At 48.4% G+C, this 11,504-nt stretch overlaps 1 protein-coding gene across 4 annotated transcripts in view; it reads right to left on the reverse strand.

The window, feature by feature from the left end:
• The window catches only part of ATP10A (ATPase phospholipid transporting 10A (putative)), a 194,489-nt gene extending 185,565 nt beyond the window's left edge, over positions 1 to 8,924 (reverse strand). Inside the window, exons 1-2 of one of the 4 annotated variants that reach the window (XM_023255028.2) lie at positions 8,805 to 8,924; positions 6,263 to 6,835 (exon numbers count right to left, since the gene is read on the reverse strand). In XM_023255028.2, the coding sequence (XP_023110796.2) occupies positions 6,263 to 6,729 (467 nt within the window). In that variant the 5' untranslated portion in view covers positions 6,730 to 6,835; positions 8,805 to 8,924. Of the gene's footprint in view, positions 1 to 6,262; positions 6,916 to 8,804 lie in introns of those variants that run through there. The other 3 variants (XM_045058954.1, XM_045058955.1, XM_023255029.2) reach the window with 3 other exon arrangements.
• Positions 8,925 to 11,504: the final 2,580 nt, after the last annotated feature.

The following is an 11,504-nucleotide window of genomic DNA, read 5'->3' on the forward strand; positions in this document are numbered from 1 at the left end:
AAGAAAGACCCAACGCTAGTACCATCCTCAATGGGGAAAAACTGAGAACTTTCCCCCTAAGGTCAGGAACAAGACAGGGATGTCCACTCTCATCACTGTTTTTCAACATAGTATTGGAAGTCTTAGCCTCTGCTAAGACTTTCACTCTTCACAGATGATATGATACTCTATATAGAAAACCCAAAAAATTCCACCAAAAAGCTGCTAGAACTGAGTCATGAATTCAGCAAAGTTGCAGGATATAAAAGCAATGCACAGAAATCGGCTTTATTCCTATACACCAACAATGAAGCAACAGAAAGAGAAATCAAGGAATCGATCCCATTTACAATTGCACCAAAAACCATAAAAAACCTAGGAATAAATCTAACCAAAGAGGTGAAAAACCCATACACTGAAAACTATAGAAAGCTTATGAAAGAAATTGAAGAAGACACAAAAAATTGGAAAAATATTCCATGCTCCTGGATAGGAAGAACAAATATTGTTAAAATGTAGATATCGCCCAAAGCAATCTACACATTCAATGCAATCCCTATCAAAATAACACCAGCATTCTTCACAAAGCTAGAACAAAAAAATCCTAAAATTTGTATAGAACCAGAAAAGCCCTGAATAGCCAAAGCAATCTTGAAAAAGAAAACCAAAGCAGGAGGCATCAAAATCCTGGCCTTCAAGCTATACTACAAAGCTGTAATCATCAAGACAGTATGGTACTGGCACAAGAACAGACACTCAGATCAATGGAACAGAATAGAGAACCCAGAAATGGACCCACAAACGTATGGCCAACTAATCTTTGACAAAGCAGGAAAGAATATCCAATGGAATAAAGACAGTCTCTTCAGCAAGTGGTGCTGGGAAAACTGGACAGCGACATGCAGAAAAATGAACCTGGACCACTTTCTTACACCATACACAAAAATAAACCAAAATGGTAAAAGACCTAAATGTAAGACAGGAAGCCATTAAAATCCTTGAGGAGAAAGGCAAAAACCTCTTTGATCTTGGCCACAGCAACTTCGTACTCAACACATCTCCGGAGGCAAGGGAAATAAAAGCAAAAAAGAACTATTGGGACCTCATCAAAATAAAAAGCTTCTGTACAGTGAAGGAAACAATCAGAAAAATTAAAAGGCAACCGACGGAATGGGAGAAGATATTTGCAAATGACATATCAGATAAAGGGTTAGTATCCAAAATCTATAAAGGACTTACCAAACTCAACACCCAAAAAACAAATAATCCAGTGAAGAAATGGGCAAAAGACATGAATAGACACTTCTCCAAAGAAGACATGCTGATGCCCAACTGATACATGAAACAATGCTCCACATCACTCATCAACAGGGAAATACAAATCAAAACCACAATGAGATACCACCTTACACCTGTCAGAATGGCTAGCATTAACAACTCAGGCAACAACAGATGTTGGCAAGGATGGGGAGAAAGAGGATCTCTTTTGCATTGCTGGTGGGAATGCAAGCTCATGCAGCCACTCTGGAAAACAGTATGGAGGTTCCTCAAAAAATTAAAAACAAAACTAACCTACAACTCAGCAATTGCACTACTAGGTATTTATCCAAGGGGTACAAGTATGCTGTTTCGAAGGGGCACATGCACCCCAATGTTTATAGCTGCACTATCAACAATAGTCAAAGTATGGAAAGAGCCCAAATGTCCATTGATAGATGAATGGATAAAGAAGAATGTCCACCGATGGATGAATGCCATTGATGGATGAATGCGGTATTACTCGGCAATTAAAAGAATAAAATCTTGCCATTTGCAACTACATGGATGGAACTGGAGGGTATTATGCTAAGTGAAATTAGTCAGAGAAAGACAAATATCATATGACTTCACTCATATGAGGACTGTAAGACCCAGAACAGATGAACATGATGGAAGGGAAGCAAAAATAATATAAAAACAGGGAGGGGGACAAAACATAAGAGACTCTTAAATATGGAGAACAAACAGAGGGTTACTAGAGGGGTTGTAGGAGGGGGGATGGGCTAAATGGGTAAGTGGCATTAAGGAATCTACTCCTGAAATCATTGTTGCACTATATGCTAACTAATTTGTATGTAAATTTAAAAAATTAAATTAAAAAAATTTTTTAAAAAGACTATATTTAAGTCATTACAAAGGGAATGGAGGCAAAAGGGGGGGAAACATTATACAATGACTCAGGCAGAGTATGGAGCAAAGGGTCACAGGACAAGGGAGCCAGAAGGGGAATGCAGACCTGGGTTCAACAGCCCACTTGACAACTTAGGAAACAGAGTGCAGGTGAGGCAGGGGGCTTATGCAGCACCCCCACCTCAAGTTGTACCCTTAGGAGACCTGCTCTGTTTCTGCGAGCAGGGAGCAGGTTTTCTTGTTTAATGAAGTATTACCCACTTCCCTTAAAAAGAAGACAAGGATGAGAGTGCTTTCTTACATGCATGGTCCCTGCTTCTTCCCTTTGGCTCTCCTGGGCAATATTCCCTTCTCGGAATGTTGCTTCTTCAACTTCCTTATCAATGTCCTTCTCAGACAACTATTCTCTGCTTTCCTGCCCCCATCACCACTCTCTAGGCTGATTCTGTGTTCCCATGTCCTCTCCTCCTTCAGCCCTGCCAATCTTGCACCCTTCAACCATTTGTTCCCCTCTCAGCCCAGGCCTCTGGTGACACCAGCCTTGTCCCAGATGGCTGCTCAGTAAGCCCCCTTTCTTTCCACCTGTGGACCCTCTGGCCAGCCGCAGCCAGCACCAAAGTGGTCTGTATGACCAAGAAGGCCTTTCTACACCCTCCCCAACCCACTAGACCACAAATGCGTGATGCTCAAACTGACCATTTCTACCAGCTGGGAGGTCACTGATAGGACCCGACCCCCAAGATCACCCACCTCTCTATCTCTCTCATCCCACTGAGCATGGCTCAGGAGAATTTTTCTAAATACCACAGTATGAAATCCATGAGAGGATACAATGGGCTCAGGACATGGAAGCAAAGGACTGCTTCTCAAACTTCTGTGTGTTAACAAAGCTTTGATGAAGACACCAGCTTTCCCACCTCCACAGGCTAGAAAGCATGGGGTGGGGGCTGGGGAAGTTGCATTTCTCACAAGTCTGATGGGGATTCTCATAAAGAAGGAACCCTAGGACTATGTTACTGAGAGAAACACCACATAAATAACTGACACACTGCAGGCTACAGTCATAACACAGACATGTCCAAAAGAAGCCACCATCCAGAGACGGTGTCAGCAGATAAGACTTCCCCAACTAAACTTTGCTCACCCTCTGCATTTACACATGCTTTGACTAAACACCCCTCTGCACATCAACCAGAGAAATGATGCAGCACAGAACAGACCTTGACTGCTCACAACTGTGCTTCCCATTGTCTCTCTAGTAACCAAAGGCACGGAACAAACTTTGGCCTGACATAAAATAAGTCATCTTCTGGGCCACTCTGGCTGGTCCCAATGCCAGGTACCTGAGATCCTGGGCTTCAAGAATGCACCTTACCCCCCTCCCCCCCAAAAAAAAAAAAATTATGGCCTGGCTGCAGTCTTAGGCTGCCCTGACCCTGTCACGTGCCCCACCACCACCACCACCATCCTGTGTTCTCTCAACTGTGGCATCTGCCCTTCCCACCCCTTGTCTGGCCACATGCTCCCTGGTCCTCACTCATGCCCTCCTCTGGGAGGCCTCTCCTCACCTGCATCCTGCAATGCTAGGCTAGGAGCCTTGTCCTGGCCCCAGTCCATGGACACGTCCTGCATAGTGCAATCAGTCCCCACAGTAAGCTCCAGGCGAGACCCAGCCTCCTCCTTTTCTATCCCAGGGTGTGGCTAGGGCCTGACATGGTGAGGAGCAACTCAGGGCACTGGTTTGAGTCAAAGCACAGAACTTTCAAGGCAGCTACACACAGCCTGGAATGCAATGGGTGCACAAGTCACCATTCTCAGAGGACAGGGGAGGGCTCAGAAATCCACATTACTCACAGCTCAGTCCTAAGAACACCAATCACAGACTTTCTAGGCCTGGAAGAGTTTGGCTTCTGAACAAGGATGACTATCCTCCAGATAGTCTTCGTCTCCACAAACAGCTACCACCCCTCTTGCACATGGGACCTTCCTAAGGAGAGGGCCCCTTCTCTGCCCAGGAAAGCATTCAAGAAATTCAACTTGGGAGCTGGGAGACATTTAGCAACTTCTCCTGAAAGCACCATTATCTCTGAGGACCTGCCCCTGAGGGCTGTACTGATTATTTAAGAATCCCAGTCTGGTCAGGGTAGAAGGTGAGGAGAACATGGACAGGTGTGGTCCAAGGGGAAGATGAAGGTTTCAAAATGCTATGAAACCTTTTGAAGTCAAGTAAAGAGAACTGCGTTTGGGTCCCACTCTATTTTCTCATCTGCACATTTGGGGTGATGGTGGTTTTAAGGGTCAAATGACTTAATGGATTAAAAACACTCTGTCAACTGAAAATATACTATATTTCCTGAGGCCTAAGTATTTCTGAAAAGGAGGCTACCGGAGCTACTGGCTCACTAATAACAGGAAGTGGTGTGTGTGAAGACTCAAACCTGCGACAGTCCCAACAGAGTTCTGTCTTGCAGAAGGCAGATGTACAGCTCCCAGAATCCTCACACTAGGGACACAGGATGTCTGTGTAATAGATGCCCCCTCCCTTATTAACCTCAGGCTTCTTGTGAACAAGAGCCAGGAAATCCCACAGCCCTATCCACATCATGCTTGCCTACTGGGCAGTGGGTGCCCCTTGAGAACAAGAGAGCATTACTCAAAGTATGAGACATCATTAAATAAGCATCACTTCTGTGCTAATTAAACACTCAGATTCCTGGGTCCAATCCCAGATGGGTTTGGTCAGAAACACTGGCGATGGGAGCCTGAGAGTTGTAATTTTTAACAAACTCCTCAAGTAATTTTTATATAAATTTAAGAAGCACAAGCACCACAATGTTGGAAAAGCTGTAAAACTGACAAGACCTGGGTTAAATTCCAGTACCACTTCACTACATAGCAGCTGTGTGGCCTTGGGCAAGTTACTTAACTTCTCTGAACCTCAGTTTACTCATTTGTAAAATAAGTATGAAGCACAACCAATGTTGCTGGGAGGGTCAGAAATACAACTCTGCATCTAAGTTATTCTAAAAAGTAGGAATAACCATGACTCCCACCTTTTAGGGGAACAATCTGCCACTGAGAGCACAAGGTATTTCCTAGAAGCCCCTCACATGGGACAGAAGCCAGACAAGAGTAATGTCCTTAACTCAGCGGCCCACATCAGCCCCCTACACCAGGATTCAAGCAAAGTGAAGAGGAGGGAAAGATGGGATGAGCTTTGGAGAGAAGTCCAGACCATCTGCCTTCCTGAGGGGTTGGATTGTTGAGGTGGGCTCAGCTACTGGGCACAGCTCCAAGATGGATCTGGAGTGGCTCTTTGGGGATGGATAGTCTAAAGGGAGAAAAGACACCAGTCACTCCGAGCCTGAGGGTTCAAAACTCTGGGAAGGTGCAGGGAGTGAGAAAAAGCCCAATGGAACGACATTCCCCAATACCAACCATGGGCAGGGCTGGAAAACCCCTCAAAGCCTCAGTCTTTACGTTTAGAAACGGGCTAATTTTTAGAAAATTAACAATAAACAGTCAACTATGGAATGGTGCTCAGTGGGTGGCCTGCTCACAGCTCACATCAATGGATGGCAGCTGCTATTATTACCTCTGCTTTTTTAATATGTCTGTGCTGGTCACACCAAAACTTGGTGGCAGTTTCACTGTTGTTCCAAGAAGAGATGTTACCTAAGCCTGAGCTTTAGGTACCTGGGTTGGTTGCTAAACTTGTTAAACAACCTATCCTAGACAGCCTCATGGAAGACTGGGGCTAGGACTTCAAACCAGAGCACGGGGGGTGGGGGGGGGCGGTGGGGGGACGGGGGATGGATTTCCCTCCTTTTTACTTAAAAGGCGGGAGCGGTGGGGATGAGGACGCCCAGCGGCCGCTGGATTCCAGTCCTGGGATCATTCTGGTTCGGACGCGGCATCTCAGTGCCAAGCAATCAGGGACAGGGTACCCCCCGCGCTCCCAGGAGCAATGGAAGTCGGACCCTTCGCCCCCACTCGAACGGCTCTCTGGGCACACCCCGCCCGGTGTCATTCACACAGAGCCCAACACCAAGTTATCAGAGAGCCGTGGCCCTTAACTGACCCCGCGCTCCACTGCTCCGAGCGCCCAACTCACCGGCTGTAGACAAGGCAGCCCAGGTGGTTGATCTCGTGGTCCGAGCGGTGGCGGCTGTAGTCCTCCCACAGGTCCTTGAAGGCCGTGACAGCCAGGATGAAGAGCACGGGTGCCAGCGCCAGGCCGGGCTGGAAGGCATTCACCGCCGGCACGAAGTTGAGCAGCGCTATGAAGACGAAGTACACATTTGCCAGGCGGTGGAACTGCTCGAACAGGTTCTTGGGCAGGAAGGACAGTAAAGTGTACTTGGTGGTCTTGAGCCGGTTGTCTGCCAGGTGCTGGGTGCCCCCGCGCCGCCGCCGCCGCGCACCCTTGGTCGCGCCCGCCGCGGGGTCCTCGACGCCCGGGGGCGGCAGCAGGTTGGAGCGCACCACGCGCGTCCTGCCGTCCCCACGCCGCCGCCGACGACGGCGACGACCCGGGGACCCGGGCTCCTGGGCCGCCGCCGCCGCCAGATCCCGCTCCATGGCCGCGTGTCGCCGCGCCCGGCTCCTCCGCCGCTCGCGCCTGACCGCGCCAGCCTCCTAGGTGATCATCGCCGGCGGCTCGGGCGCGGCGGCGCGAGCTCCCAGCCTGCGGGACGCAAGGAGACGGCGGTCAGCGCCCGCCCCGCCCAGCCCGCCGGTCCGCAGTCGCGGCAGGGCGCAAGCGGGGCGGGGCGGGGCGCGCGCCGCATAGAGCCCCCTTGTACTGGCGCCCTCCCGGCCATTTCCGCCGCCGCAGCTCCTGGCCCCGCCTCGCGCCGCGCCAGGGCTGGAGATAGCGTAGATAGCGGGAAAGAAAAAAAGCCCGAGCTGGAAACTTAGAGCAGTTTGGTTTCGTTTCCCAGAAGCATCAGTTCAGTCCCAGAACGTTAGGAACGCGCCTTGTCTCCGGTAGGAGAGAGGAAGCTGCAGACTGTGAGAGAAAAGGCACCGCAATTCCCTGGCAGCTACCAGGCTCTTCTTGGGCCAGCCCTGCTTCCTGGGCCCAGGACTAGGAAACAGTTTGGGGACCCGGGTTAGGAGCCTCCTTCTGGAATCAGCTAGAATCAAAATCCAAATGAGCCATGGCATACCACTGCTCCAATTTTTGAATCTTATTTATCGAGAATATCTGCTTTAGGGGAGAGCCCAAGAAGTCGGAATTCCGTTGCCTCTACGCCCTTCCCTATCCCTGCTCAACCTCCACCTACTTTGATATTCACTTCTTCGGTGAACTTTTTCTTTTCCCTGATCATAGCCGCCTTTCCTTACTTCCCTAAATAGGCTTTTCTTTTTCTTTTTCTTTTTCTTTTTCTTTTTCTTTGTTTCTTTCTTTCTTTTTCTTTCTTTTTTTCTTTCTTTCTTTTTTAATTGAAGGGAGGACTATTTCGCAGTGGAAAAGAAAGACAGGTTTGCAAGTATTTTTCTTTTCCTCTCTGGAAAACCCTGAGAGCTAAAATATCCCTGTGTGCTGCAGTTTTGAGGTGGCCTTTATGAGAAACTGTGACAGGGAATTGAAAGTGGTTGTTGGGAGGGCAGGTGAAGACCAGCGGTGGCAGAAGTTTGGGGCAAAGGCTACCTTTAGTACTGATGGGCAATTGGAGAGGGGAGCGGGTAAACGATGGGTGTAGGAGAATATGCTGGGTCTGGCAGAAGATATGGGGGAGTCCCCACTCCTGCAGTAATGCTCTCCCCCAGATATACCACAGCTGTGACAGTTAGCCTTCTGCTTTGGAAGTACAGAGATAAGAAGCAGAGATTCTTGCTGAGGAGACTCTGGCTGGGAATTTGGGTGAGAAGAGCCATTATGGGCACTGTCTGTCTTTGATTCTGAGAGCTGTCGGCCTCCTCCTGTAGGCCAGCCCCACCTTTCTCTTCTTGCATTGGGATACTCAGTCATTGCCCAAGAGACCACCTTAGCAGCCTCTGCCAGTGCTGGGTTCATCCCTCCCAGGCCTTCTACAAGTCACTTCCTAAACTTTACTCAAATCATTTACCTATTCCCCATGATACTCTTACCTCCTGTACCCTGGTCAAACACCATCCAGCCATGCCAGGGTCTCACATCTCTACAGGGAGCCTTGCCAAAGACCACAGTATTTATCAGAATCCAGCATAAGGAGGGTAGAGTGACAGGTACTAAGAAAATGATGCATGCCATATATCAAACCTCTCCCCTGTGCCATTTCTAGGGGTATAATATTAATGTGTAGAGGCCTGGGTCAGAGAAAGATTTGGCTAAAGTACCTGCATTTTCAGGGAAAGAAATCAGATCTCACAATGAACCAATGGCATCCCAAAATGAGTGTTAACAACAAATGAAGGACTACAACTACCTGGTTTCCAAGGACTAAGACCTCATGGACTCTTCTTTTCCTCCATTACCTAACCCAGTGAGGCCCCAGGGCCTCTATTTCCATAGATGCCTCCATCCCTGTAGGTATCCCCAGTGTGGCCCCAACCCTCTGGGAGGGTTTCCCTGCCTCCCAGTCTCCTTGCTTCAGCCAATCCACGTGTTGACAAAGTGGTCCCTTGATCTCCTGGACCCCTTCACTTCATTTCTTTACCCTGGAGCTTACCGGAGTCCCCTGTTGCTTACAAAGTCAAATGCTGACTCCTCAGGCAGAGGTCCTTTGAGGCCCTCAGGGGAACTGTCACCAACTTACTGATTTAACTCCACCCCTCCCTACCCAGGCCCAGGGCAAGAGGTTTCCTTACCCTTCTCAGAACAGGCCTTGTTCATTCCCATCTACATTCCGCTGTAAGGTTCCAAGATTCCATGAGTCACACTGCAGCTCCTGAAGCCTAGAATCTTTCCCCACTTGCTCTTCACCGATCCAAATTCAGTATTTCCGCTAAGTCCTCACTCAACTCATCTCCCAGAAGGTTTCCACACTGCATGATCCATTGAACTTCATGGAATCACTTCTCTTCTGACTTATGTGCATTGGTATGTAAACCTCCCTTAGATTGCTCTGCAGGGGTTTTGAGCTTAGATGTCTTCTGCCAGTTAAACTCTCAGACTCTTGACTGCCTGGGCCTGGGCCAGGGCCAGGCTTGGGTGAACTCTGAGCTGACTGTCTGGACCACTGAGCTCTGATGAGGTCCTGCTGCTGGGCTCTAGACAAGTCCCTTTAATTATCCTCCTTCAGTAAATACTTATTCATCACCCAGTTTTTCCCCACACACTGTTCTAGGCACTGGGGACCAAGTTGGAAAAATTGCTGATGACAACTGATATTCTTCTGGATCTAACATTCTAGTAGGAAGAGACAGTATGACACTGGTTTATAATAATAAGTATATATTTGGTTTCCATCCCCATTTCTGGCATAAAGCTCTTAAACCAGTTTCCTAAGTGATGAGACTGATAAAGTTATCTTGATAGTCATAACCTTTTTGCACCACACCTGGGTTTATCATAATGAGGTGACTTTCATTTTTTGTTAATGTTTTTATTTATTTTTGAAGGAGAGAGAGAGACAGAGCATGAGCAGGGGAGGAACAGAGAGAGAGGGAGACACAGAATCCGAAGCAGGCTCCAGGCTCTAAGCTGTCAGCGCAGAGCCCGATGCGAGGCTTGAACTCACAAACTGTGAGATCATGACCTGAGCTGAAGTCGGACGCTTAACCGACTGAGCCACCCAGGCACCCCAATGAGGTGACTTTTAGAAAGCACTTTCCATGGGGGCTGGTTGCCAGGGGAACCAACCACCTGTGATTAGAGAGTTGGAACTTTCAGCCCCATTCCACTGACCTCCAGGGGGAGAGAGGAGCTGGAGGTCAAATCAATTGTCAGTGGCCCATGTTTTAATCTTGTCTATGTAAGAAGCCTCCATAAAACCCCAAAAGGATGGGGGTTGGAGAGTTTCCATGTTTGTGAACATATGAAGAGTCAGGGAAAGTGGCACTCCCAGACAGGGCATGGAAGCCCCATATTTTCCCTGTGCATCTCTCCCATCTGACTCTTCCTGAGTTATATCATTTTATAATAAACTGGTAATTGGGTAAGTAAAATGTTTCTCTGAGTTCTGTAAGCCACTCTAGCAAATGAATTAAACCCAAGGTGGGGTTGTTGGAACATCTGATCTATAGCCAATTGTTCAGAAGCACTTGACAACCTGAACTTGTGACTAGTGTCTGAAGTGTGTGTGTGTGTGTGTGTGTGTGTGTGTGTGTGTGTGTGTGTGTGTGTGTGTGTTGGGAGGCAGCCTTGCAGGACTAAGACCTTAACCTGTGAGATCTGATGCTATATCCAAATAGTGTCAATTGAGTTGAATTAAAGGACACCCAGCGGTGTCAAGGAACTGCTTGGTGGTGTGGGGAAAAACCCTACAGACAACCCATGTTAAGAGAATTAGTGTCCCTTAAAATTGGCAGCAACTAAACAAGACACCCTGAGAACACCACTAAGTCCCTGCTGTCAGGAATGCTATATCTCCTAAGGTGATTCCAACAAGAAGGATGTAGGAAGTGGAGGGGCACAGGGAACCCAGCAGGAAGGGTGTGCCTGGGCTACTATAGCTAGGGCTATCAGAGGGGGCCTCCTGGGACAGCCCTCAGCAGAGGCCTAAGGAAAAAACTGCAGAGATATCTTGGGGAAAAATGAGCAAGTGTAGGAGAGTGTGGGGTTCCAGGCCCAGTAAGATGGTCCAGGTGTCTAGAGCCAAGTGGCTGAGCAGAGATAAACCCATAGTGAGCTCATATAGGGCCTAAAGAATCAGAGTAAGGATTTTGGCTTTTAGCTGAGTGAGAAGGGAAGTTTTGGAGGGCTTTGAGCATAGGAGTCTTATGACTAAACTTAGGTTTCCAAAGATCACCAGCAGCTGTGTGAATAGAATGCAGAAGGGCTAGGTCAGTAGCAAGGAGACAGTAAGAGGCCATTGCAATAATCCTGGAGAGAGGAGTTGGTGTTTCATGTGGGAGTGTGGTCATGGTGCAGGGTGGGACATGGCCATATTAAATCATGCACAATATAGTGTTGAACTGGCTGTGGGATATGAAATAAGGAAAGAGTTGAGGAGGGCCCAAGCAACTGATATCTTGAGTTGCTGGGGCCTGAAGGCAGTGGGAGGGGCAGACCTGGGATGGTCACCAGGCCCTGGAGGGGAGGTCTGACAGAGGTGCACACAACCAAGCTCAGCTGAGAGACCCAGCCAGAGATACAGGTCTGGGGTCATAGAGTGAGTCTGGGTGGAAGAGAGTGTGGCTGGTAGTGGGAAGGGGACAGAGGGGCCAGCAGGCATGGACCATGCTGCCTTTGGAAGGGATAGGCCTCT

Source organism: Felis catus, chromosome B3 (assembly GCF_018350175.1).
Source record: "Felis catus isolate Fca126 chromosome B3, F.catus_Fca126_mat1.0, whole genome shotgun sequence".
NCBI classification, from domain to species: Eukaryota; Metazoa; Chordata; class Mammalia; order Carnivora; family Felidae; genus Felis; species Felis catus.